This window comes from Lampetra fluviatilis, chromosome 5 (genome assembly GCF_964198595.1).
Source record: "Lampetra fluviatilis chromosome 5, kcLamFluv1.1, whole genome shotgun sequence".
NCBI lineage: Eukaryota > Metazoa > Chordata > Hyperoartia > Petromyzontiformes > Petromyzontidae > Lampetra > Lampetra fluviatilis.
In genome coordinates this window covers 17,703,985-17,730,588 of record NC_136279.1, presented here as the reverse complement: position 1 = coordinate 17,730,588, position 26,604 = coordinate 17,703,985, and the positions used below count along the sequence as shown (strand labels likewise).

General features: G+C 51.6%; 2 protein-coding genes across 3 annotated transcripts; both read right to left on the bottom strand.

Annotated features, from left to right (window-relative positions):
• On the bottom strand, positions 1-6,988 carry LOC144932275 (voltage-dependent calcium channel gamma-1 subunit-like). The gene is given in 6 exon segments (XM_078856217.1): positions 1-233; positions 1,557-1,694; positions 2,138-2,209; positions 6,386-6,645; positions 6,647-6,750; positions 6,752-6,988. Coding segments are annotated over 6 exon segments (1,044 nt in total).
• Positions 6,989-7,632: 644 nt separating this feature from the next.
• On the bottom strand, positions 7,633-24,173 carry LOC144932691 (voltage-dependent calcium channel gamma-2 subunit-like). 2 transcript variants are annotated; one of them, XM_078857027.1, is made up of 4 exons: positions 22,677-24,173; positions 16,256-16,339; positions 14,236-14,376; positions 7,633-13,684 (listed from the first exon to the last, which is right to left on the bottom strand). In XM_078857027.1, the coding sequence occupies exons 1-4, from the start codon at positions 22,891-22,893 to the stop codon at positions 13,047-13,049; spliced, it is 1,080 nt and encodes a 359-aa protein (XP_078713153.1). In that variant the 5' UTR covers positions 22,894-24,173; the 3' UTR covers positions 7,633-13,046. The 2 variants fall into 2 exon arrangements, with proteins under 2 accessions (XP_078713153.1, XP_078713154.1); XM_078857028.1 differs by having other exon boundaries at positions 22,737-24,173.
• Between the last annotated feature and the right edge of the window lie 2,431 nt (positions 24,174-26,604).

The window sequence follows — 26,604 nt, the reverse complement described above, 5'->3', positions numbered from 1 at the left end:
CTATTGCTCGGGCACTTCGTCCGAGTCGTGGCAGCTCTCCCAGGGGTTACGCGGAATCCTGGGCAGGGAAATGAGCACCAGCGCCACCCCGGAGACGAAGAGGATGGTGGCGGCCGCCAGGGCGCACCCGAAGGACCACGAGAAGGTGACCGCTTCCCACATGGTGGCGTGGCTGTCGATCATGCGGTTCACCGACTGACGCATCACCTCCACCGACACCACCACGCACAGGCCTGCACGCGCGGCAGACGTCGTAAGAGGCGTAGCAGCTCGATGTTATGGAATCTAGGGCAAGGTGCCATCTTCCTGTCCTCCCTCCAGCACCGCACCACAAAACATGTGAGCCACCAGCTGCTACTGCTTGCCACGTGACCCCACTATACGGCCACACATCTTGGCGGTGCCCATACCCTCTCTCCACACCCCGCCAACCCCCTGGGAGGGCGTCTGGGACAGCCGCCACGCCACCCTGCCTCGCTCCGTATTTGCTACAGCACTGGACGTCGAGCCCAAAAGGCAAAACAATTCTTGGTGAATTATCTTTCGTGTGGGATGGCTTCTCGTGCACGGAAAAAAAAAACCCACGTAATTGTTCTGCATGACACTTCGAAGCAATGCTGAGCGAGGAAGCTTGCAAACATGTATCCTTCCGTTCTAAGCATGGGACGTTGTTGGTTCAATAACGGTTCCAAGCACATGTCAGCGATGGCCCAACGTTGCCATGTTTACTGGGTTGTTATTTCCACCGCGCAGAATTGCTTTTAGATTAGCCAGAGGTCTCTAGATAGTGTGTGGGGGTACCCACATTTTGCCGCACCACGCGCGATCTTACGATCGACTGCGGCGCGTCCATTTATACCGCTGGTTGAACAGAGGCGGTTACGGGAGATTTAAGAAACTCGCCACCATTGTTTGTACTGCCGTGCCGGGAGATGGAATCGAACCGGTGATCTCTGGGTGGCAAGTCCAGTGCGCTGCGAACCATTCCACCACTGTGGCAGATCCCTTGATTTCTCAGTTAAAATGTTTTATTATGGAGAGACATTTCTATACGTGTAGAAAAGCGGTCACCGACTTTTTTTCTGCCATATTTTCCACGCAGTGGCTAGTAAAGTAAATTGTATTTATGTTTTTTTTGTTATCATTCTTTGTTATTTATCATACATAGCTCATTTTCAATACCCTATGCCTCTTGTTCCTTGCGGACAAAACGAGCCCTAACTCGACTCTCTAAGAGCAAAGTTACTCGAGTAGGCGCTGCCACTGACTGACTGACAGATGGACGGAAAAACGAGGTGCGTTTGTGTATTATCTGAACCTGTCATGGGCCTCCCCTAGGTCGACTCAGCCTCAAGTGAGTACTTGTCTGTAAAACATCGTTACTCAGGAGACAAAGGCGGCCGGGCGTGGCTCCTGGCCACCCACCCCCTCGTGTGACGTGTTGGCCTTCATCGGTGCTACTCGCTAACAGCACTTGCCCCAAGAGTCTGTTAAGGCTATCGGGGGGATCTTTGTCTTTTGCGTGTACGTGCGTGTACGTGTGTGTGTGTACGTACCAGCGCAGAGGCACAAGAGGCCAGCGGGTCGCATCATGTACGTGCGGTTCTTCCTGAGCCCCGCGCCCACGCACACCGCGCCCAGGATCATCAGCACGAAGCTCAGGAGGCCAATCACCGCCGCTGAGATACTGTACTCTGCGGGTTGCAGAGAAGGCGTTAGGGGGGCACGTTGGGTGGTCAGGGCGAGAGATATGGCGGGGGTGGAGGATCAGGTCATGGGTCATGGGATGGGTTAAGGCAATGGGTCATTGGAATGGGTCAGAGCCATGGGTCGCGGTACGGAGGACCGTGGCATAAGGTCAGGGCATAGGGTTATGGGATGGGTTAGGGCATGGGGTTGGGATAATGGGATATGGCATGGGTTGTTAAGGGATAGGATATGGAGATTCAGAGGGATCACACAGGGGTTAAGCTCTGAGGGGTCACTGGGGAGCGGGGAAAGAGGAGATCACGTAGGCCAGAAGGCATGGAGTTCAGCTTCGAGGGGTCACAGTGGCGCGTGGGGAGACGTGGGGTCGCGGATTTCGAGTGATGGCGCGGGGCTGTTTTTTTTCTCTCACAGAGCCCGGCATCTTCACCTTTCTGCGTGGCGACCTCAAAGTCATCTCCGGCTCCCAATTTAAAGTGCTTGAAGAAGGCGCATTTGATCTCTACAGAGAGGGAGTGGGCAGCAAGGCAGATGGATAGACAGTTTGTAGATAAGGACACGCGTTATGATACAGATAATACAACAGACAACCGGACGAACAGACAAGCAAACATTATAAGACACAAAAGACAAACATTCCAAACATACAGACGACTGACAGTCAATGAGACATAAATACGGTCAGGCAGCCAGCCAGACAGAGACAAAGAGACAGACGAATGATAAACAGACAGACAGACAGGCGGACAGACTGATTGACCGACAGACGGACAAATACATTCAGAAAAATAATAAGACCGACACACGAATCAAACGACTGCCAGACAACCGATTAGACACACACGAAGCGCTGTCGGTGGACTTCAGAACGCGCACATGACAACGAGGAAAGCCTCGCTCGCATCTCGCCCCAGGCTCTTGTCGCCGTAACAAATTCCCTTTTCCCAGCTTCGCTTCTCATCGCCACATTCCTCGCATTTCCTCGCTGCGCAGAGCGAGCGTTTCCTACGCGGTGTTTGTGTTCAATGTTTAGACCCTAATCGGTAGCGACGGTGGGAGGGTCGGGGGCGGAGAGGTGGGAGTGGAGGAAGGCTGCCCTTTATCAGCCCATTCATCGGTTTCGATGAAGGTGCTGATAAATGGAAGCTGAGTTAAGTCGGAGCAGCTGAATGAGGAGGAGGAGGAGACGATGATGATGATGATACGATGATGGTGATGGAGTTGAAGGACCTGGAGGAGTTGGAGGAGATGTGGACGGGCACCACCACCACCTGTCAACCCGCTTTTGGCCGTTCCTAGGTCCTCTCGTGCGCCCCGTGCCCACCCCTCTCCACCCCCCTCGTCCCCTCTCGCCCCCCGCGCTAATTTTACCCCGAGCTCGGCTCAGCTGTTGCCGTCCATCGGGCTCGTTTCACGCGAGCGAGGCCGATTTCTGTAGCCCACCCCGTGTCTGCCGCCTTAGCGACGTGCGGGGTTGAAACGGTGGTACTTTGAAAGGGTGGCACCATCATGGTCATCACCATTAATCACCACCACCGTGGTCATAATCAAAATAAGTATTTTGCAATAATCATCACCGGGGTTTCATTGTCTCACTTGTGCTGCTATAGAGGCCTGGAGTAAGGATTGTCACTCGAGTACAAGGTACGCACATTTATATTGATGCGACATTATTCCACTCTTACACTCCTATGAGGACAAAACACATCTATAGTGAAGGTAAAATAAGCTGCGATGGATGCGGCTGGAATTCAGCACTGAACATAATAATCAGTTGTCGAACACTGTCATCATTGCCTTCGTCGTCATCATCCCGCGGAGTCAATGAACAACTGAGCACCGCCTGATTGGTGTTGGGACGGGAACAGCTGGTGCCGCACCCATGGCATGCGCGTGGGTGTGTGTGGGCCCCGTCATAGCAATGTGGCGTTGGCATCGGCAGCTGGAGGGGCGCAGCTGAAGTTGAGCATTGCCACATCGCGCGTTTGAGCGGTTAATGTCGGCTCACCATGTGATGATGATGACGGAGGTTGTTGATGATCATGGTCAGTATAAACATGATGGTGATGGTGGTGAATAGATGGAGGATGGTGATGGTGAATCGATGGACAAATTTGATGGTGGTGAATAGATGGATGATGCTTGTGGTGGTGAATAGATGCAGGATGATGGTGAATAGATGGATGATTTTGATGGTGGTGGTGAATATATGGATGGTGGTGGTGGTGAATATATAGATGATGGTGTTGGCGAACAGATGTAGGATGATGGTAGTGAATAGATGGATGATGATAAATACGTGTAAGCATCGTTTCTGCCTGGTATTATTATGTGGTTTCTGTTATTATGTCTAATTTTATTGTCTGTGACTCAGCTGAATTGGCTAACGCTCGTTGCTCCAAATTAAGACGTCCCAACGACACGAGGGCAAGAGCGCCGGTCGGCAAGAGAGTTAACGGATGAGATAAGGGCTCTATGAAATTGTATGAGCCAAAGGTTTCGTATGTGATGAGACCAATGTTCTATATGGCATGAGGCAAGGTTTCTGTCCTGGGTGAGGGGAGGGTTCTGTATGGGATGACACGAGAGTTCCATATGACATGGCTAGATATTCGTTACAAATCGCAAAATCCCTTTCCACCGCAAGCGATTTTTTTTGTATACAACAAAAAGTAATCCGACAGCATCCATTTTTATGAAATAACGGCAGTGAAGTTCCTGGTGTGTAGTATTTGTTTACAGCTGTTCAGTCGATTTGCTCCATTTGCCTGCATCTTGCACTGAGGGCTGAGCGACCCCTTGATGCAACACGCCTTTGAAACTCTACACGCGGCCCAATTCATCACAACAGGATCATGCTGCTCCTGATGCTTATGATGACAGGAGGATTCCTTGTGCGTGGGTTGAAGTGTCTAGCCACACTCTCACCACTCAACCGAGAGTGGAGGCGCCACTCATGCCCCACTGGTTAGTCACGAGCCAGTGGGGGATATTCCACATTACTATGGCTGGGGCCATTCTCCCCATGGGCGACCGATATTAGCTTGCACACTTGCTACTCGTCGCTTTAACTACCAAAGAAGGATGATGATGATGATGATGATAATTTTAACTTGAGATCTTCCGATTGTGAGTCAAGTTGCTTTAGCCACGGTGTCACTCGAGGTAATCAGCCATGATCTATCCACTGCTAGGTGAAGGATTTGCCAAGGCGTAACTATCTCTCATGGTTTCACGAGGCTGATCTCATCGCTCCATTTTCGAGGTGGAGACGTCCTCTCGGATGCGTTCGCCCCTTCGGCTGCGATCCCGTTGTTAGTCTTGACCACAGATAAATATCGGATAATAATAATCATAATTACAGCAGTGTTATGTGTTTTGACGTATCGGCGGTACACCGGTGCAGCGTAACACAAACGGGCCTCATAAAAGTCTCGAATAACATTTTGAATCTGCTTATTCACCCTGTCGTCAAGTTTATTCACTCTCCTGAGACTTGCAACAACCAAACGGGTCAATAATGACCGTTGAATTGGGTCCTTTGAATCGAGGAACCGTCCGACCAAGTGTTTGGCATCAGTCAAATCTGCCTTTGGAACACGGAGCCAGCCAATCGCCATCAGACTGGGTGCTGCTATACGGCAACATACTGTGAAGCGTTGTGCTCAGCTGCTCATAAAACATTACTTTTCTGACTGCTTCGACATCACGAGAACTGATTTTGACCGCGCCACCACCACCCTGCAATACTTTCTGACCGGGGTTGCGAATCGTGGGAAAATAAAAACAATTATTGCGAAAAATGTGGCTTTTTTATTTATTTATAAATACCGTGCACCACCGGTGTACCGCCAAAACGTTCATTTACCTCGGACTCTTTATCAAGAGAGTCCTGGCCTGCATTTGTGATCTTTGCCTAAGTCCATTCTAAAGAGAAAAAAAAATATGAACTTTTGATTGCCGTGGAAAGAAACGGAAACCCGGAGAACACCACACACAGCACGCGCATCGACGAGAGGAAACACTCAAACGTCCGCACAGACGGGTCCACGAACCCACTTGCTGTACCGCCATCTCCTGGCGGCCCTCCGCAGTCCAGCGGGATGGAAGGTTTGAGCAATCCACCAACCCCATCACCGCTGCTGCTGTGTTGCGGCAATTCAACGTAACTAGACTCACAAGTCGACTTCACTCCGTTCAACTCGACTCAGATGAATTCAGTGAAACTCTTATCAACTCCATTTCACTCAACTTCGTTTAACTCGAACTCTGTTGAGCTCGAACTCAACTCCACTCGATTCAACGCAACTTCATTCATTTCTGCTCAACTCCGTTTAACTCAGCTCCACTCAATCGTACTCCATTCAATTCTGTTCATTTCGACTCCATTTAACGCAACTCCACTCAATTCAACTCAACTCCATTCAACTCTGCTCCACTTAACTCAACTGTACTCAATTCAAATTCATTCACCTTTGCTCAACTCAACTCCATTCAACTCAACTCCACTCGAGTCAACTCCATTCAACTCAACACGATTCAACTCGACTCGACTCAACTCCATTCAACTCTGCTCAACTCAACTCCATTCAACCCAACTTCACTCGATTCAACTCAACGTCTGCTCAACTCAACTCAACCCCCATTCAATTCAACTCTTCCACACAGCTCCTCGTACCGCTGGTGGGGAAGTGTGCTTTCCGACAGCCGCCGTCCTCCACCGCGGGGTCGCGGGGCGCCTGCTGCCGGCACAGGCGCCAGAGTCCGAGGTGCGCCGACTCGCACAGACTTGCGTTGGCCGCGCTCGCCGTGGCTTCCAGCACGGCCCAGTAGTTGGTGCTGATGGCCACCACCATGAGCGCGCAGCCAGCAAAAGCCAGGAACGCGGCCGCCTTTATCTTCCCTTCGCTGCCCTCCGACATCCTTGCGTTCGTCTGCCACCGGATCACGGTGGTGATTGTGTGATTGCGGCGGTGGTGGTGTTGGTGGTGGTGGCTGCGCCGAAGTTCTGGGTGTGAAGTGAACTTGGATTTTGTGTTCGGGGGGAGGGAGATGATGAGAGGAGGGGGAAGGTATGGCCTCTGGGGGGCCAGCGGGGCTCTTGAAACCCGAAACCTCGGACAAATTTGTCGATGCGTGGGAGGTGGTGGAGAAGGAGGGAGGGAAAGGGGAAAGTTTGGGTAGTGGCGGTTGAGTGATTGTGGTAGTTAGCAGGGTGAGGGGTGGTTTTGCTGAAATGGTTGAGGGGTAGTCGGGTGGTTAAGGGCAGTGGCGAATCCATGGGGTGGGGGAGGGGGCGATTGCCCCCCCAGTCCCCCTCCAGTGAGGCCCTGAAATTTTGGGGATAAATTTGAATTTGTTTGATTAATTCTAGGGTCCTATTTATAAAGGTTGACCATTTGGAACTGTCACTCTTTGGGAAGTTTTTAGATCCGCCCTCTGGTTGAGGGAATGTGGTGGCTGAGTGGATGGGTGGGTGGTTGAAGAGTAGTTTTGGTCGGGTGGCAGCGTTGGTTGGGTCGTTTAGAGGTTAGCGTGGTTGCTGTTGTGACACTTGTAAGCAACAAATACCCATGACTCATAAACCCATACCCAAGATTCAGACATAGCCACACCCGCCCCCACTGCAAGGGGGATGGTGAGGGGACCGTGCAAGTGACCCACCCATGGGTTTGTATCTGATCCCGGGCAGTGTCCCGTGGGTAGGAGGCCCGGATAATATGTAATGAGCATTTGGGCTTTAATTGACGATGCGGGATCAATCAATGGGCTTCGATGCCCGCAAGGAATGTGTTTATTTCCAGCGCCGGGGGTGTTCTGGGATCTGAGCCAATGGTGGTGGAAATTCCGCATTACCACGTGGAGAATCATCGATTGATTCATCTTTTGATTTTGGATGTGTTTAATCGGTAATTAACTTCTGGCTCACTGACCATCTCCCTTCACCATCACCCATCACCATGACTCAGTGGTCTTCACCCATTAACACCACCACTACCCATAGCCATCATTCAATACCATCACTCAATGCCCATCACTATTACCTCTCACCACCACCATTATCCAGTGCCCATTGCCATCATCACCCATCACCATATCACTCAATGTCGACCACCATCGCCCATAACATCACTTAACTGTCCACCACAATCACGCCATCACATCACCCATTCTCCTGACTCGCACACGCAGGAGGATCACGTGGTGGTGAGCACGCAGATGCTTGCATTGGACCTCCTCCCTCCACGCTGTTCCCTTTATTCTCTCTCCACCCCGAGCCGAGACCAACTTAGAAACGCGACGCATGGACCAAGCCACCTTTTGCTTGAGCATTAGAAAAAATAATCTAATTAATTAGTCCTTTAAATATGATAATTATGGCTCTTAAACCCGCGCAAGGTTCAGCGTCTTGGAGCCGCGACGCACACGTGACGCTTCGACGGCCGGTCGCACAACGCAAGCGATTAAACAAAACAACAACAAAAAACCCACAGTTTTACTCGGAAACAACCGAGCGAGCTGAATCCGTCTCTCTCCATTGGAATAAGAAGCGTTGCCAACTCCCGAGATGAGGAAAGTCGCCCACTATAACAAAACTAAAAAAAAGGCGCTAGATGTCGCTGTAGATATAGCTTGTAAAGTCGTTAAATCAGCCACTGAGACAACTTACCGGAGTTATAACACACAGTCAACTGATGCGGGAACCTTGATACATAGCCGTAGCCGTTCCGAAATCTGAAACAATGCATTTGCATGAGAAAGTCGTTCAAAATGTGTCGCTAGACCCAATTTGATCAAAAAAAATTATGGCACTCGAGAAACCCAATAAGTGGCAGCCGAGAAATAGCGACCAAATAAATAGCTGAGTTTGGCAACACGTGCGTGGGAAGGCGCCCGGTGTCGCGCGCGAAACGCGGCGCGACGACTCTTCCGTGCGACACTCGCTCGGTTAATCGCCCTGATTTAACCAAAATCGCTTCGCGTGGACCAGGTTTATGTAGGCTCAGTGGCCGATTGGTTTTTAAACACCCCCCCCCCCTAAAGTGACGGATTCACTCTGAAATTGTTACACTTTCACAAACGACAAGAGTAATGGAATCAAATTCCGCTATAGGTGTTTACCGCAACTCGGACACAGAACATTAGGACGCAAAACGCGTGCGGATTCATCTGGAAGCGAGTTTCCCTGCTGATAAATCAACCGCATGGGGGTGGGGGTGGTTAGGGAGCTGTCGTTACACACAGCTATAATACACAGCAGATAGACCAGACAGCTGTACGCACGGCAGAGAGACCAAACAGTTGTGCGTACAACAGACAGCCCAGGCAGCTGTACGAACAACAGACAGAGCAGACTGCTGTACACACAGCACATAAACCACAGCTGTATGCGCAACAGCAGACCAGAGAGCTGTACACACGGCTGACAGACTAGACAGAGGTACACACAGCAGACAACGAGCTGTACACTAAGCAGATACTCTGTACAAAAAGCAGCCGCTGCTCGTTAAATAAGGAGACAGCTGTTGTTACTCAAATTTCGAGCAAATTGTACAGGGAGGCAATGAATCTGATCACGTGGTCACGATCAGCTCAACATAATAAATGCTAAATGAAACCCCTGATTCCAAAGCCTCAGTGTCCGGTTACATAAAACGCGAGTAATCCCTTCCACCCAGTAACATATATTGCTTTAAGTGTCAAACTACACAAAGTAAGAATTACCCTTAAGTCATTTATGCAACCGGCCACTTTTATTTATGTAAAAAAAAATCCAGCTTTCTGGGTTTGTAGTTTGAAACCCAGATGACACCGACACAGCAGCAGAGAAACTCACTCCCGGACTCAAACGCGGCTCAGTGTTCCGAGGCCTTATGGGCAACGAGCTGGCACTGGCACCGGCACATTTAATAATGGACAGTAGCTCTTTGCACAAAACGGGCAGCCGCTTCTGGGGCTGTGCCCAACAAGGAATAGGGTCAGTGTCGGCGCGTGGCTCCAGTCTGTGGCGATCCTAGAGGATTTGGGGGGGGGGCGGGGTAGGGGGACGCTCCATGCCCCCTAATAAACAGCAATGCCCCCCCACTAACCACTCTGTGCCCCGAATTAAGAGGTAGCTCCTCGAGGTGGCTGGGGAGGCACTCAAGTTCAAATTGACAAATTAAAGAGGGCATCATCATCACGGCCACTGATGCTACCACTCCTTTCGCCATCGTTTCCTTCTGCCACATCCCGCAGCGGGAGTGCAGGCAGCACGTGACCTCCAAAGTCTGCTCTCGCGGTCTCACGCCACTTGCGGAGTTCTACACCGAGGCTGTGGATATAGTTGCCTCTCCACACCCAAATCGATTCCGCCGTCCAGACTCTCCCCTTGTTCACTGGATACCAGAATCAACACTGGTGCGCCCTGGCTTTTCAAGTTTCGGATGCCGCGAGGTGTAGGTAGATTCATTGATGAGTGGATTGACACAGGGATCGAGTGATGGTGGTGGTGAATAGGTGGATGACGAGATGCTGGAGTGTTGGGCTCTCACCAAGACCGCTGCGCTCTCACGTCTTGCGGAGAAAGCGCTGATGATGAAGCCACTGACAGCGCATTCCAGTGACTCCATGAACCCACCTGTACGTGCTGACAGCTGATAGTGGGAAAAACCGAGATGGAGATTGCAGCCTCCTCAACCTGGAGTCACAAGCCGACAGTTGATCGGGTCTGGTGGGGTAGGGTCATATAGGTCACATCAGGTTTGGGGGGGGGTCGGGTCAGGTCATATCATGTCGGGTAATGTCATGACCGACACAGCTTGGGGAGGCGTTCATTCAGCAGTGGATTGACATCGGACTTTGAATGAATGATGAATGAATGAAGGACAGGTCGGGTCGAATCGCGGAGGCGTGATGACAACCATGAGCGTAGGTCGCGACGCTATTGCTTCAGAAGAGAGAAGTCAGAAGAGGTGAGAAAAGAGAGGTCAGGAGAGGGTCATGGTGTGAGGAGGTGAGAGAATAGGGGAGGAGAGGTAACGAAGTGAAGAAGAGGTGGGTGGAAGTAAGATGAGAGGCGTGAAGTGAGGAGTTAAGTGGAACTAAGAGCAGATGTCAGAGGAGTGGCAAGAAGGAGAGGAGGTGTGAGGAGCGGTTTAGGAGACGCGCGGTGATTGGCTAGGGAATCTGTTACAAAACGACACTGCGCTCTGCTGGTAGACACGTGACCCATTCGCTCACCTGGCGTGGAGAGTTTTTCAGGTGTAATTAAGTAAATAAATAAATCGGTATACAAATAAATACATAAATAAATGTAAAAACTAATACAAAAAATACACGGTACAAATATAAATAAAATACTATTATGTTTCGCGCGCAGAGAGGTTTGGGAAATAAATTCTCTGAACACGTGACCACGGCTGTCCCCACTTTGACACCTGGAGGAGGTGAGGGGGGGGCTACATCACTTTGGGTCCCGAGACAATAGACATCCGCGGAAGTCACCTTCACACAAACAAAGTTACGCTCGCTCGGTTGTTTATGCGTTGACACAGATCTGCGGCTGTGGTTGTAGCTATATATATACGGCTGTAAATTCAGAGTTCAATTTTTCCTTGTTGCGCTATGGAGTAGCGAGAGGCGGAACTTCCGCGGATTTAGCTGCTGCACCTGAATTTACAGCGGTGGCGAAAGTCAGACACAGAGCGGAGAACAGCATCGAATTCATCCTACATCTCTCTACGTAAATATCTCTACACATCACTTCGTATAAGCACCTAGGCACACCTGGGCAACAGTTTGGCACACCTCGCCTCCTCATCTGGATTCGAACCGAGTGACACCTCCCTGTGAGGACGCGGATTCTGAACCCGTCGCCCCGTTATTTTTAGCAGCGCGTTTCATCATCGCCACTGTGGTTGAACTGCTCTCCGCACCCCCGCCCCAGTCATGGGAATGTGGAATTTACTCCCCTCCTCCCTCCCTCCCTCCTCCCCTAGGCAAGACGGACCGTGGTCACGAGTGGAACACGGGTGTGAAGTAAGGCATTCATTCATACGAGTGTCGCTTAATGGCACTGAGAGACGCGGCTCGCTGCGAGCGGCCCCGCGGGGTGGGGGGGGGAAGGTATGGGGGGGGGCATTGGGGTGGGGGAGTGAAGGAGGGAGACCACCCTAGGGGGGGTAGGGGCAGACAGGGATCCAGGTGCACACGGGATGACCCAGGTGTACACTGGGACGCGGCGCGTGGGCCGTCTCAAATGGCCATGACGTCTTCATTGAGGTCGCTTTATACACGTGTTCTGGGTTTATTTTATTTACGTTTGTATCGATGTGTGTATGTATGTACGTGTGTTGTATGTATGTACGTGTGTGTTGTGTTAGTGCGCGCATCTCTATTTGTGAATATATCTATGAGTGTGCGCGAATGTCAGTACGTGTGTGCGTCGTTAAGTACCTATGCGTGTTCTGTGTACGTGTTCTTTAATTTGTGTTTATTGTCGCTATGTACCTGTACGTATTTAGTATCTCCGTGTGATCCTGAAGTGTGTATATGCGTGTTGTACGTACGTATTATATGTGTGTGATTTGTACAGTATATGTTTATATATGTGTGTATCTATATGCCTGTGTGTGGGTGATGTGTATATACCTATTTGTGTGTGTAGCTATGTATATGTAGCTATGTGTGGGGCCACTGCCCACGTGCACCTTTTAAAACATTTTCTTTCAACAAACATCACAACATTAAACACTGAAATCTGGTCCCTGACCCATTCCCCCAGCACCATCACCAGCACCGGCTGCTTCGCCATCATCACTACCATCATCACTACCATCATCATCATGACCACCATCATGATCGTAAACACGACTACTACCAACAAAATCGTGACCACCATCGTAATCATCACCATTATCAACATCATCTTCGTCTTCAGCGCCATCATCATTATCACCTCCGCCAGTTCATTATCATGACTGACGCACCACCACCAACATCAGTGAGCATGACTACCATCACTGCCAGTCCAGTATCTTGACAACCCTCTACATCATTGAGACACTACCGCTAACAATTATTACCATCAACACCACTAGTTCCTCATCGTGAATTTGATCACCACCATCTCCACCACTTCATCCTTGTTACCTTCGTCTACATGAGCCATCACCACCATCTCCGCCAGTGTGTCATTGTGGCTTTCATCATCACCACGATCATTATCATCATTACGATCACCTTGATCATTGCCAGTTTCCTATCATGACCTCCATCACCAGCATCACGCCATCGTGGGAACGTCCTGGGCGCCCCTCACCCCCACCCCACGTTCCTTGCCGCCCACCACCCCACGCTCACACGGGCGTAGTTCGTCGGTTCGCGAGCGGCAGCGTCGAGTCGTCAAAGTCGTCCTTGCTCGAGAATGCGTGGGGCTGCAGGAAGGGCCCGGGTGGCCCACGAACAGAATTGTAGGCGGAGGCCGACGACACATCGCGGCCTGGCGTGGCCTGCAGCGCGTACATGGGGATGATGTCCGTGACGGCCATTGGCATGGGAGGTCCCACCTGCGTCAACCTCGGTGCCCCCAAGGGCAGTAGCTGCTGCTGTTGGTGCTGCTGCTGTTGGTGCTGGAGCGACTGCGGAGGGAGGAGGCCTGGCGAGGCGTCGCGGGAGCGAGCGGGGTCGCTTGAGCGCGACGAGGATCGCGAGCGGCGGCGGTAGCGCGCCCGGTACGTGGAGTAGGGCCCCGGGGCTGGCACGGGCCGCTTGAGGTGCTGCAGCTGGTGCGGCCGGGCCCGTGCACGGGCCACCCGCGTCTTGTCGATGTAGACGTGGACGGCAACGACACCCACCACCTCGGCGAGCACAAAGGAGAGCGCGCCGAAGTAGAAGGACCAGCCGTACTGGTAGCTGCTCTTCTTGGAGTCACTCTGCGCCGGGTCGTATGAGTTGCTCGAGATGTACACGATGATGCCGATGATGTTGCTCAGGCCTGGGAGACGCGCGGGAGAGACACGACGGAGGGGTGAAATATTTTCCAAGGACACCCCAACCACCTGGACTTCCCTCCGCCCCTACCAGCACCAGGAGGTGGTTGAGGAAACATTTTCTGGAGCTCAGCCAAGGACAGCTACCAGCTTCAGCAGAATGAAGCCCTAATTAAGGCTGCGTTATTGACGAATAAATGTGTTGAGGTTTTGTTTATTAATTGTGCCTATGCAGGGAGTAAACTAAGCATTTGGTGATGCTGCTGCTGCACTGGTGCACAACGCAGAATTAACAAAAAATACTCAAAACACTCGTCAACAACACTGGCCATAAAATAGAAAAAGACAATACGTAATCAGCAACGTTTCGGGTAATGGCCCTTCTTGTGCTGTGAAGAAGAGTCATTGCCTGAAACGTCGCCGAATATATGAAAATACACACATACATTTAGTTTTCTGCAAAGGCCCACAGTGTTGTTGACGAGCGTGTTGGAGATTTAAGTGGGCAGTGTGGTGTTAGTGCTCGAGTTTGAGAGCCGGAGCTGGCGGTGCTCACCCGCCGACACGCAGAAGATGCCGGCGCCCAGCAGGATGTTGTGCTTCCGCTTGTAGAGTTCACTCGCTGCCACCGAGACGCCGCCAAACAGCAGCAGCGTCGCGCTCAGGATGGGGAACGCGCTGGACGCTCGCACCACGCCTATAACAACGACGACGACAACAACAAAACCGCCGTTCACTGTTAAGTAGCAGTGATGTCATCGTGGCGCTTGTGCCATGCTAGGTGCACTTTAAAACCAGGTGAAGTATAAAAGGCCCGCTGGCAAGTCACGGAACAGACCCATGGGTTTTCTGCCTGAGGTGACTGGCAGATGCACCAACTGTGGTCCCTACTGTGCCAACTGTCTGCGTTTTAGCCACCCGGCGCTCTGCTCATTGTTGTGAGCGTCACTCTCCGTTGTTGCCGGAGGGCGACTGCCACAAACTCCCAAGGAAGTGCCCTTCACGAACCTCCTCTCCAAAGGTCGATCTTGACAACGCTGGTACCAAACATACATATGTAAAAACAAGACAATTCCCTCTGGCAGTCGCCCTCCAGCAACGAAAGTGCCAGCATACGCTCGGTCGCCTTTGTCTCCCCAGTGTTGATGTTCTCACACCGCACCAGGTACTCGCTTATGGCTGAGTCGATATTGGGGATACCCAGGACCGGTTGAAATATTCGTCACATGATTAGTGGTCGAGAGCAGGAATATAACTCAAGGCGCCAGGTTCGGAGTGCAGTGTGCTAACTACTGCACTTCCAATCCCCACACACAAACACACACACAGATCCCTATTACAGCCTACATAGCCAGGCAGGGTGTGCCCAGGTCTGTATGTGTATAAGAATGGCCAGGTGTACCCAGATGTGTATACGAATGTTCAGGTGTACAGGTGTGTATGTGTATACGATTGCTCATGTGTGTACAGGTTTGTACGTGTAAAAGATAGCGCAGGTGTGCCCAGGTGTCGCCAGGTGTGTATGTGTATTAGATTGTCCAGGTGTGCCCAGGTATGCATGTGTATACGAATGGCAAGGTGTGCCTAGATGTGATTGTGTATAACATTGCCAAGGTGTGCCCAGGTGTGCCCAGGTGAGTTTGGGTAAAAATCGCCCAGGTGTGTATGTGTATAAGATAACCCAGGTGTGCCCAGGTGTGTACGTGTATAAGATCGTCCAGGTGTGTATGTGTGTAACATCACTGATCACCCATGTGTGTATGTGTGTAAGATTGTCCAGGTGTGCCCAGGTGTGTATGTGTATACGATCACCCAGGTGTGCCCAGGTTGTATGGGTATAAGATCGCCCAGGTGTGCCCAGGTTGTATGGGTATAAGATCGCCCAGGTATGTATGTGTATACGATCACCCAGGTATGCCCAGGTGTGTATGTGTATCAGATCGCCCAGGTGTGCCCAGGTGTGCCCAGGTGTGTATGTGTATCAGATCGCCCAGGTGTGCCCAGGTGTGTATGGGTATAAGATCGTCCAGGTGTGTATGTGTATATGATCACCCAGGTGTGCCCAGGTTGTATGGGTATAAGATCGCCCAGGTATGTATGTGTATACGATCACCCAGGTATGCCCAGGTGTGTATGTGTATCAGATCGCCCAGGTGTGCCCAGGTGTGCCCAGGTGTGTATGTGTATCAGATCGCCCAGGTGTGCCCAGGTGTGTATGGGTATAAGATCGTCCAGGTGTGTATGTGTATATGATCACCCAGGTGTGCCCAGGTTGTATGGGTATAAGATCGCCCAGGTATGTATGTGTATACGATCACCCAGGTATGCCCAGGTGTGTATGTGTATATGATCGCCCAGGTGTGCCCAGGTGTGCCCAGGTGTGTATGTGTATCAGATCGCCCAGGTGTGCCCAGGTGTGTATGGGTATAAGATCGTCCAGGTGTGTATGTGTATAGGATCACCCAGGTATTATGTGTATAAGATCACCGATCAACCATGTGTGTATGTGTGTAAGATCGCCCAGGTGTGCCCAGGTGTGTATGTGTATAAGATCGCCCAGGTGTGCGTTCTCTCACGCAGCAGGTACTCCGCGCTGCCCTTCTCATAGTCCTGGTCGTCAGGGAAGTAGTCAATCTTCTTGCAAGCGCCCTTCAGCTCCCCTGGGGGATAGAGCAAGGGACAGCACAGGCCGTGTCACAACTCTTTGCAACATCAGCAACAGCAGCTGCAACAGTCGGAGTGATACTCGGCAGGAGCAGAAGTGGCAATAACAGCAGTAGCAGCAACAATAACAGCCCAAGACGTAACAGCAGCAGCGCCATTGCCACCTATAGCAGAAAAAACACTGAAATTATCGTCATCATCATCATCGTCAATACTGAAAACAGTAAGTAGTTTACCTCATCAAAAACATCAACGTTGAGTTTACCTCATAATTTGCCACAAACCATTAACATCAACAATTTAGTTTACCTCATCATTTGCCATCATTAACATAATCACCGCATTTAAAATCATCAATAACGGCTGTCATAGACACAGAGACACTGCATTTACCATAATCAGTAACATGAACACTGAGTTTACCTCACCATTTACCATCATCAACACTGAGTTTACCTCAGCATTCACCACCATCATTAACATCAATACTGAGTTTACCTCAGCATTCACCATTATTAGCATCAACACTGAGTTTACCTCAGCATTTATCACCATCATTAACATAAATACTGAGTTTACCTCAGCATTTACCACCATCATTAACATTAATACTGAGTTTACCTCAGCATTTACCACCATCATTAACATCAATACTGAGTTTACCTCAGTATTTACCATCATCAACACTGAGTTTACCTCAGCATTTACCATCATCAACACTGAGTTTACCTCAGTATTTACCATCATCAACACTGAGTTTACCTCAGCATTTACCATCATCAACACTGAGTTTACCTCAGCATTTATCATCATCAACATAAATACTGAGTTTACCTCAGCATTTACCATCATCAACACTGAGTTTACCTCAACATTTACCATCATTAACATAAATACTGAGTTTACCTCAGCATTTATCATCATCAACACTGAGTTTACCTCAGCATTTACCATCATTAAAACTGAGTTTACCTCAGCATTTACCATCATTAACAGCAATACTGAGTTTACCTCAGCATTTACCATCATCAACACTGAGTTTACCTCAGCATTTACCATCATTAACATCAATACTGAGTTTACCTCAGCATTTACCATAACATCAACACTGAGTTGACCATCATCATCATCATTCACATCAGCACTGACTTTCCCTTAGCATTTACCATAACATCAGCACTAAGTTTACCTCAGCATTAACCATCAGCACCATCGTTATTAACAAACATTGACTATGAATCGTGTTGCTTGAACGATTGCTATTGGAAAGCATTGACAAACGAGGCGCATATCGATTGGCTGATGGGCATAACATTGTGCTTAAGGTCCGCCGTGACGACCCATTGTCAAATTACATTTCTTTATGCCTCGTGTACTTTGAAACAAAGATCATTGCCCGAAACGTCGCCCATTGACCCCACTGTGTTATTGAACATGTGTTCAGTTTTTTTTGTTGTTGTTAGATTTGTACTTGTGCACCACTGGCAGCAGCAACAGCAGCATTGCCGCATCAATTGTTTAACGGCAATTTACTTCATTGTGGCTCCTGGGCTATGGCGTCACCGAGCGTGCTTCATTCGCGGCGACGTCATCCGCGTGATTCATCGGCGATGACGTCACCGGTGTTTAATGCTAGCCGCGATGACGCCACTCATTGTGACCCAACTCTCCTCCCTCACTTCGTGATGACGTCACACGTCTGGTGGGGTGGGGTGGGGGTTGAGGCCGCTGTCCACGCGCGCCGGTGCTGAAGGGCGGCCCGGAGCGAACAGAGACCGGGCGATGTCCGTTATTTAACCAGGCGAGGAAGGACCCTTTGAGATTAATTACCCGCTGTGATTTACGTCCTTTGTTTAAGCCACGTGAGCGCGAGCGAGCCCATTGAGAAATCGCTATCTCGTGCGATTCGCGTGCGTTAGGTCTTTATTAAAATCCGTGCGAGCCATTGTCCGTCGCCATTGACGCCCTTCAACTTGCTGTAGGCGAGAGACTCGGAGTTTATTATTTCAGCTGGTTAAGGCCCATTGAGCTAAGCGGCTCTTTTACAAAGACGACCGCAGCCCCTAGAGAGACCGCTGCGATTAACTGCTTCCTTTGTGCTGACATCTTTATTTAGCAAAATGCAAGCTCGTTTTGAGATTATCCCGTGCGATTTGAGTCACGTATTTAAGCGTTCCAAAAAAAATCCCATTCTATCGTGATCGATGCCATTTATTTTACCAACCGAGATTCAATGCCTTTTTCCTGTGACTTGACGTTGACATAATTTAAGTAGGCGAGTTGCTCATTGAGATATGAATCGTCTTTGGTATCGACTCCGTCTATTTAACAAAGTGAGAGCTCGTTGAAATTGAACGAATCTTGTTATTCCGTTTGAGAGTCGTTTAAAATGCATTATCGCTGTAACGGGAGACCAGGAATCCGCGTCCACAGAGACTCGCGTGCTAATTTCATTTTGATGTTGGATTTTTTTTCAAACATATCATTTTCATCGATGACACCCGCAGCCCACAACGGTATTCTCTTGCAGATGGCGATGTCATAGGGTATGCACATTATCTTTCCCGCAACAGTAAGGGGCAATACATACATTACACCATGCACACGCACTACTTTAGCCATGGCGAGTGCAGCGAATGTCAAATCGTAGTCGAGATCGCTCAACAAACGCAAATCAGTGGCTGTGAATCCCGGCACTGTAATGTGGACAGTCACGCACACCGCGCCATGGGGCTAAGCGCAAATTACGGTCCTTCCACTGCCTCTTGGGTAGTCAGGAGTGAGATGGAGTGAGATGGAGATCGGCACGGTGAGAGGGAATGGGGAGAGATGGCGAAAGAGAGGTGGAGAGAAGGTAGAGAGAGGTGGAGAAGAAAGAAAGGAGAGAGTCTGGAAGGAGAGAAGAGACAGTGGTTGAGGGGGAGAGCGCAGAGGAGATGGAGATGGATGGAGACAGAGGATGAGAGATGGAGAGAGTCGGAGATGGGGAAATAAGTGAGAGATGCAGCGAAATACACAGTGGAGAGGGGATGAGAGATGGAGTAACACACGCAGAGGAGGAGTTTAAGAGAGGCCGGGGGAGGGAGGAAGGCAGTGTAATGAGAGATGGAGCGACAGACACACGGGGAGAGGTATGGGCGATGAATAAACACACAGATGTCAGGGAGATGGAGAGAGACACAGAGCTGGGGTGAGAGAGAGGAAGGAGATGGAGTGAGAGGCGCAGAAGAGAGGGGGAGGGAGGCAAAAGCCAGCCATGTCCCCTCCCTCCCTAACAAAGCGCGTGCCCGCGACGCCCGTGAAAGCGCCCAACGCCCCCGCCATCTTGTTGTGCACGCGCATCTCTCCCGCAACCCCCAGGGGGTCCTAACCCCCTTCGCCCCCCCCTTCGCCCTTGTCCCCCACCCCTTCTTACCCTACCCCTCAAAACAACAACAATATCAACCGAGCATCCTTTATTTCTCCATAAAGGCCTCACTGAGCCTCAAAAGGTCATTTTCAGGAGCGTCCCGCGTGGGGCTGTGTCGCCAATTCCTGGTTGAGTGTTTATGATGAGGACACACGAGTGACCGGAGAAAACCCCACGCGTGCTAGAGGAGAACGCTCGAAACGTCTGGACGAAGAGCCGGGAGTATAAACGCACCTTGGGATGGTTATTATTTCGCCAATAAAACAGAAAGAGCAGCTTTGCATCGAGGTAGGAGCAAGGATAGAGATAGGGGTAAAGATACATGGATAGACAGGGGTATGAAAATAGATGTGGCTATAGATAGATATCGGGTCATAAATAGAGATTTAGGCAGCGATAGAGATCGGGGTAGGGAAAGAGATAGGCGTAGAAATGGGGTAGAGCAGGTGGTATGGGTAGAGATAGGGTAGAGATTGTGTTATGTGTGGGGGTCGAGATAGGGGTAGGAATAGAGATCGGGCTAGGGATGCTGACAAGGGTATGGATAGAAATAGGGGTAGGGGTAGCGTTTTTGTAGAGAGAGTGATAGGTGTTGGGGTATAGATAGGGGCAGGGATAGAGATACGAGTAGAGATTGTGCAGGGATAGGAGTCGCAATAAAGATAGCGATAGGGATAGAGATCAGGGTAGGGATTGAAATACATACCGAAAGAACCAAAGAGTATGGATTCCTGCAGTCACGAAAGCTTCAAATCAAGATATAAGTATAGGCATTCGATATAGCGGTAAAGATAGAATAGAGATAGGGGTAGGCAAAGCGTGAGGCCGATGTGTGACGTTACAATCCCAAACCCCACCGTGAACCGGGTTCTAATCTCAGTTTTTATTCTATTGGTGACACAGCCGCCCCCCTCGCTCCCATGCACGCCACCGCCTCCCCTCACCCGCCACAACCCCTCCCCTCACCCCCCCCACCTCCCGAGCGCCTCGCACTCGCTTGACACAACAATGGACCTGAGATTTCACCGGTGCCGCCATCACCGCCTTCACGCAGGGGCTGTGGGTCACAGTGACCGGCCGCACCGGCCTCATAAACCCCAACACTCACCACAGCCACAACACTCACCACAACACTCACCACAACACTCACCACAACACTCACCACAGCCACAACACTCACCACAACACTCACCACAACGCTCACCACAACACTCACCACAGCCATCACGCTCACCACAGCCACAACACTCACCACAACACTCACCACAACGCTCACCACAACACTCACCACAGCCATCACGCTCACCACAGCCACAACACTCACCACAACACTCACCACAACACTCACCACAACACTCACCACAACACTCACCACAACACTCACCACAGCCTCCACACTCACCAAAACACTCACCACAACACTCACCACAACACTCACCACAACACTCACCACGGCCACAACACTCACCACAACGCTCACCACAGCCACCACACTCACCACAGCCACAGCACTGAAAACAGCCACACCACTCACCACAATGCTCACCACAACGCTCACCACGGCCACAACACTCACTACAGCCACCACACTCACCACAGCCACAACACTCACCACAACGCTCACCACAACGCTCACCACAACACTCACCACAACACTCACCACAACGCTCACCACGGCCACAACACTCACTCCAGCCACAACACTCACTATAACCACAACACTGACCATAACCACAACACTCACCATAACCACAACACTCACCACTACCACAACACTCACCACAACGCTCACCACAGCCACCACGCTCACCACAGCCACCACACTCACCACAGCCACAGCACTGAAAACAGCCACACCACTCACCACAATGCTCACCACAACGCTCACCACGGCCACAACACTCACCATAACACAACACTCACCATAACCACAACACTCACCACTACCATAACACTCACCACAGCCACAACACTCACGGCAAAACTAACACCACAACCACACTACTCACCACAACCACATCACAGCCTCACCACTGACCACACCATTCACCACAACCACAACACTCACCACAACCACAACGCTCAGTGCAGCCACAATCCTCACCACAACCACAAGACTCATCATATCCACAACACTCCTCAAAATATCTACCACAACGCTCACCACAACCGCGACACTAATCCCAACCACCCCTCTAACCTCACAAACGCACCCATACCTCAAGATTCACCAACTCACCCACACCTATAGCCTCACCAAAGCAACCACTCTTCTACCCTCACACACTCACCTACACCTCGAGCCCCACCAACTCACCCACACCTTTACTCTCACCAACTCACCCATACCTCTAACCTTCACAAAATTACCCACCCAACTTACCTCACCAACTCACACCACTCCACTAACCTCATCAACTCCCCCACACGTATAGCCTCACCAGTTTCAGTGGCTCCTCCAACCGCCCAACTCAACTAGCCTCACTAACTTGTAAAAGCCTCATCAGGCTCAGCTGCCCGACAGACATCACAAGTCTCACCAACCCCCCCAGCCTCAACAAACACAAGTCTCACCAAGCCCCTCACCGGTCTCACACAAACCTGAGGATTGCGCCTACATTTCCATCATCGCCACCCTCACCATCCCGAAAGACCTCACCTATATATTTATTTTGCCTTACTACTCTCACTAAACCCTTCAATCCTCACGCATCCCTCAGGATCGTACGAGCATTGCTAGCCTCACCAACCCACCATCGGCTTCACCATCCATCACCAGCCTCACCGCTCGCTCAAGATCTCACCAACATTTTGCCGCCGAATCAAACCTACCGCCCTCATCCTCACCACCCCTCCTCAACCACCCCACCCGGTGCCATCACCAACAAACAACCCTCGCTCTCACCCCCCCCCCCACCGCGTACCTTCGAGGCAACACTTTCTCCAGAGGCCCGAGTGCGTGAGCACCTCCTGCATCTTCTTGCCTGTGTCATTGTCGCCGTTGTCCTTGCTGTGGCACAGGCCGCGCGCGTACAGCCAGTAGTCGGTGCCCACGGCGATCGTCATGAGACTGAAGGCGGCGAAGGCGCCCAGGGTCGCGAGCAGCATCCGCCCTCCGCGCTCACCCGCGCCCACTCCCATGCTGCTGCCGCATCCTCTACGGGGCCCCCGGTGGCCGGAGGAAGCGGGGACGGGGTGGGGGGGGTCTGTCTCCCTTGGGGGGGGGGTCTGTCTCCCTTGGGGGGGGGGGGTCTGCTGTCTGTGTCTTACTAGGTGTGTACTGCGTTGCGTGTCTATCTACTCGCGAGTCTGTGTATCCCCTGTCTCCTGTCTCACACTCCTGGATTCTTCTCGAGTCTCTTAGCCCTCTGTCCCTTAGCTGCGTCTTTGTCTCTCGCTCTCTTGTCTCTGTGCTTGTGTCTCTCTGCGTCTCAGAAGCAGGATCAGCACTCTACATTGTCTGCGTCAATAGCCCCTTGCTTCGTTATCTCCCTTCTCGCTACAACGGCAGCGTCTCCCTCCTCTTTGCCACTAGCCGAATGCGTCTTCTCCCCCATCAGCTGCATCAGCTGCAGCAGCTCTCCTTGACTCTCCGCGCCTCCATCAACAGCAGCTCCTTGTTCCTTCGCCGTGTGTCTCTACAGCAACCCTCCGTCTGTCTCCGCGTCTCTCCCCCGTGTCTCACTCGCTGTGTTTCCCTGCTGGTATCTCTGTCTCTCTCTCTCGCCTTGTCTCTCTCGTCGTGTCTCTCTACAGCGGCTTCTGCACCGCAAAAAGCTCCCTGCACATTAGCGCTCTTCTCTCTCCTTCCCCCAATGACTTCTCATCCCTTCTACAGCGCCTCTGTCTTCCTCCATACCACCTCGCTCTGTGGCTCGATCTCTCTCCTCCTACAGCCTTCCACAATGTCCTATCTACAGCATCCCTCTCTCCCTGCAATATCGTCTCCTTGTTTTTCACAGCATCTCGTAACCTCGTACCGTCTCTCTCTCTCTCTCGCCTCCCTATGGCACCGTTCTATTCATTCCCACAGCGTCTCTCTCGACAGCTGCTGTCTCCATAGCGTGTCACTCCTACAGCATATTCCTCTACAGATCATCTCGCAATGTAGCAAGCATCTCCTTACAGCTGCCCTCTATAACATCCGCATCCTAAATCATCACCGCACCTTCTCGCTCTGTCTCATCTCTCTCTCTCTCGAACAGCCACTCTCCCCCCCCCATAGCATCACGCTCTATGCTATGTCTCTCTATAGCACGACGCTACACACATCACCTCTACAGCATCTTGCCCGACGGCAGCATCTCCCCCCGTTCCGCAGCTCTGCCCGCGTCTCCGCGTCTCGCGTCCCGGTTCCTCCTTTCCAGAATCTCACTCCCGATTCCATGAGCAGCCTCGGGGAGAGGGTGGGGGGGCGTAGTGGGGGGAGGGGAGGGAGGGAGAGGAGGTGGGGAGAAAGGAGGGGGTGGGGGACGTCAAGGCGCGGCTGGCGGAGAGGAGGGGCTGGGTGCGAAATGTTCCGAGCCGAGATGGAGGGGAGGGTTTTTTTTGCTTTTGGAGGGGTGGGGGGTCACTGGAGATAGGGGTCACGGGAGGGGGGGGGGCAACTGAGAGGATTTGGAGGGGGCCACTGAAATGAGAGCCCACACACGTGCAGCAAGACTTTCTACCCCTCTGCTTCTCTCCTCACTCTCCCTTCCCTCTGTCTTTCCCCCATTCTCTCTCCCTTCTCTCCCTTGCCTCTCCTCTGACTCTCCCTCTCTCGTCTCTCTACCTTGCCTTCTCACTCTTCCACCTCTCCCCTGCCTCGCCTCTCACTCTCATCTCCCCCCCCCCCAAACACCTTGTCTCTCTCCTCGCTCTCCCCTGTATCGCCTCTCCTCTATGGTCGCTTTCCATCGTCTCTCCCCTCTCTTTCCCTTGTCTCTCCTCTGACTCTCCCATCCTCTCCTCCCTCTACCTTGCACTTTCTGCTCGCTCTCCCATCTCCCTCCCATACCTCTCCTCTGACTATGCTCTGCATCTACCTCCTCTTCTTGATCTATTTCCTCGCTCTCTCCTCTCTCCCCCTTGTCTCTCTCCTCTCACTCTCTCTATTCCCCATCTCTCTACTGGCTTTCTCCTCGCTCTCTGGTGGTGCAGGAGGTGTTGGAGAGGGCAATGCAGGTCCTGGGCCTCTCATAGGTCGACTCAACCTCAAATGAGTACCTGGTGCGATGTGTGAACATCGCCACTGGGGAGACAGAGGCGGTCGGACGTGGTGCTGGCCACCCTACCCCCTTCGTGTGCCGTTCCGGCCTTCATAGGTGCCACTCGCTAACAGCACTTGCCCCAACAGTCTGTCTTTGATGTGGAGCAACAGTGATAATTATACCTTGAGGTGGATGAGCCAAATAATTGCGTCACGAGCAGCGGAGTGGCGCATCGTAGTTGATGATGCATCCTCGTCCGTGTTTGTGAATCCGGCATTGAGTTTCTATCGACGTCCCACGGTTCTGTTCTGCCTGGTGGTGACGAAAGTCTCCGCACACTGTCGGAAAGTTTTTTTTTTATCTCCATAATTTGTTTTGTTCTATACGGTGTCATTAACGGATATCGCAGGCGGATGCAGGGGTCATATGGGATAGACGGGGTTGCGTCGGGCATCGTAATAGGGCACGTGCAGGGGATAGGGGAACATATAGGGGATAGACAGGGGGACGTATAGGGGATAGACAGGCGGGATGAGTAGGGGATAGGCAGAATGATGTGTGGGGGCTAGGGGTACAGGAGGTATAGGGCGTGTATAGGAAAAGAGTTTGGTTCTGAGTTGATAGGGGGGGGGGGGGTCCGGGTTCGTGTCCGTAGTGGGGGGGGGGGAGTCATTGGCGCAAGAAGGTGGTATTATCAGGCTAACAGAAACCCCGGGGTGCGCATGCGCCAAGCCTGGTTAATTAGACGCTGCTCGCGTGCATGCGGGACAAAGGGAGCGGCCGCTCCAAGAGGGGGGGGGGGGGGTGCGGGGAGGAGGAGAGAGCGCGTCAATGAGAGGGGAGGAGGCGGAGGGGATGTGGATGGATGCTGTTTGCAAAGCAAATCAAAGTCCACTCTGGTCTCCCCGCGCCCAAGAACGAAGGGTATCGAATAGAGGGCTGGAGGAGCGGAACAATATACAATGAACTCAATAATACGGACGCAAGAGCCGCCATAGGAACGTGGAACGTCCAGTTGTTGCCTCGAGTGGTCAACGAAGATGAGCGCCGCCCCATTGCTCGTTTCCGATGGGAGGCACGGGACTCTTGGGGATGGTTATGTTGATAAATCAGCCGGAGCTATCCAGGTCTGAATTCCGGAAAATATTCCCCCGACTCTCGGTCCCCCTCCAGCCCTGTCTGAGCCCCCCCCCCCCTCCACTCCGTACAGCAGTGGAACCCGGTCAAGGTCAAGAGGTCATCAGGGCAATATCGTTGATGTCGCCGCACCTCGCCATCGCTTCCTTCCACCTGCCAGACTCCACACTTCCAATGACCGCTCTCGTGGTATTATTGGCGTCATCTGTCTGTCAGCATCAGCCGTGATCAATCCCCTCCCGGCTCTGCGATACGAGCAGTCCACCGACAGCACCTGCACGCGAGGTGCCGTTATCGCTCCACCTCGGATATGTTCCCATCACGTGTGGATGGCCACTCCTTTGTTCGTGTTGACCATCGGCCCTTGTAAGCGACGTGTCTTATTTGTGTTGACATTTTTTTTTTTTACCAGGAAAGGCCCACTGAGATATGTTGCTCCTTTTCAGATTGACTCAAGCCAAGACCGACTTTTCTTATCGGGCTTACAATGATGTCGTTCACCTGCTCTGTACGTTCTCTAATC

Bases quoted from the DNA above. Each gene is read 5' to 3' on its own strand.
- LOC144932691 (XM_078857027.1), bottom strand. From the start codon at position 22,893: ATGGGAGTGGGCGCGGGTGAGCGCGGAGGGCGGATGCTGCTCGCGACC. The intron at 16,340-22,676 runs GTACGCGGTGGG...TCTATCCCCCAG, and splicing joins GAGAAAGTGTTGCCTCGAAG to GGGAGCTGAAGGGCGCTTGC. The intron at 13,685-14,235 runs GTGAGCACCGCC...CGCGTCTCCCAG, and splicing joins CATCTTCTGCGTGTCGGCGG to GCCTGAGCAACATCATCGGC.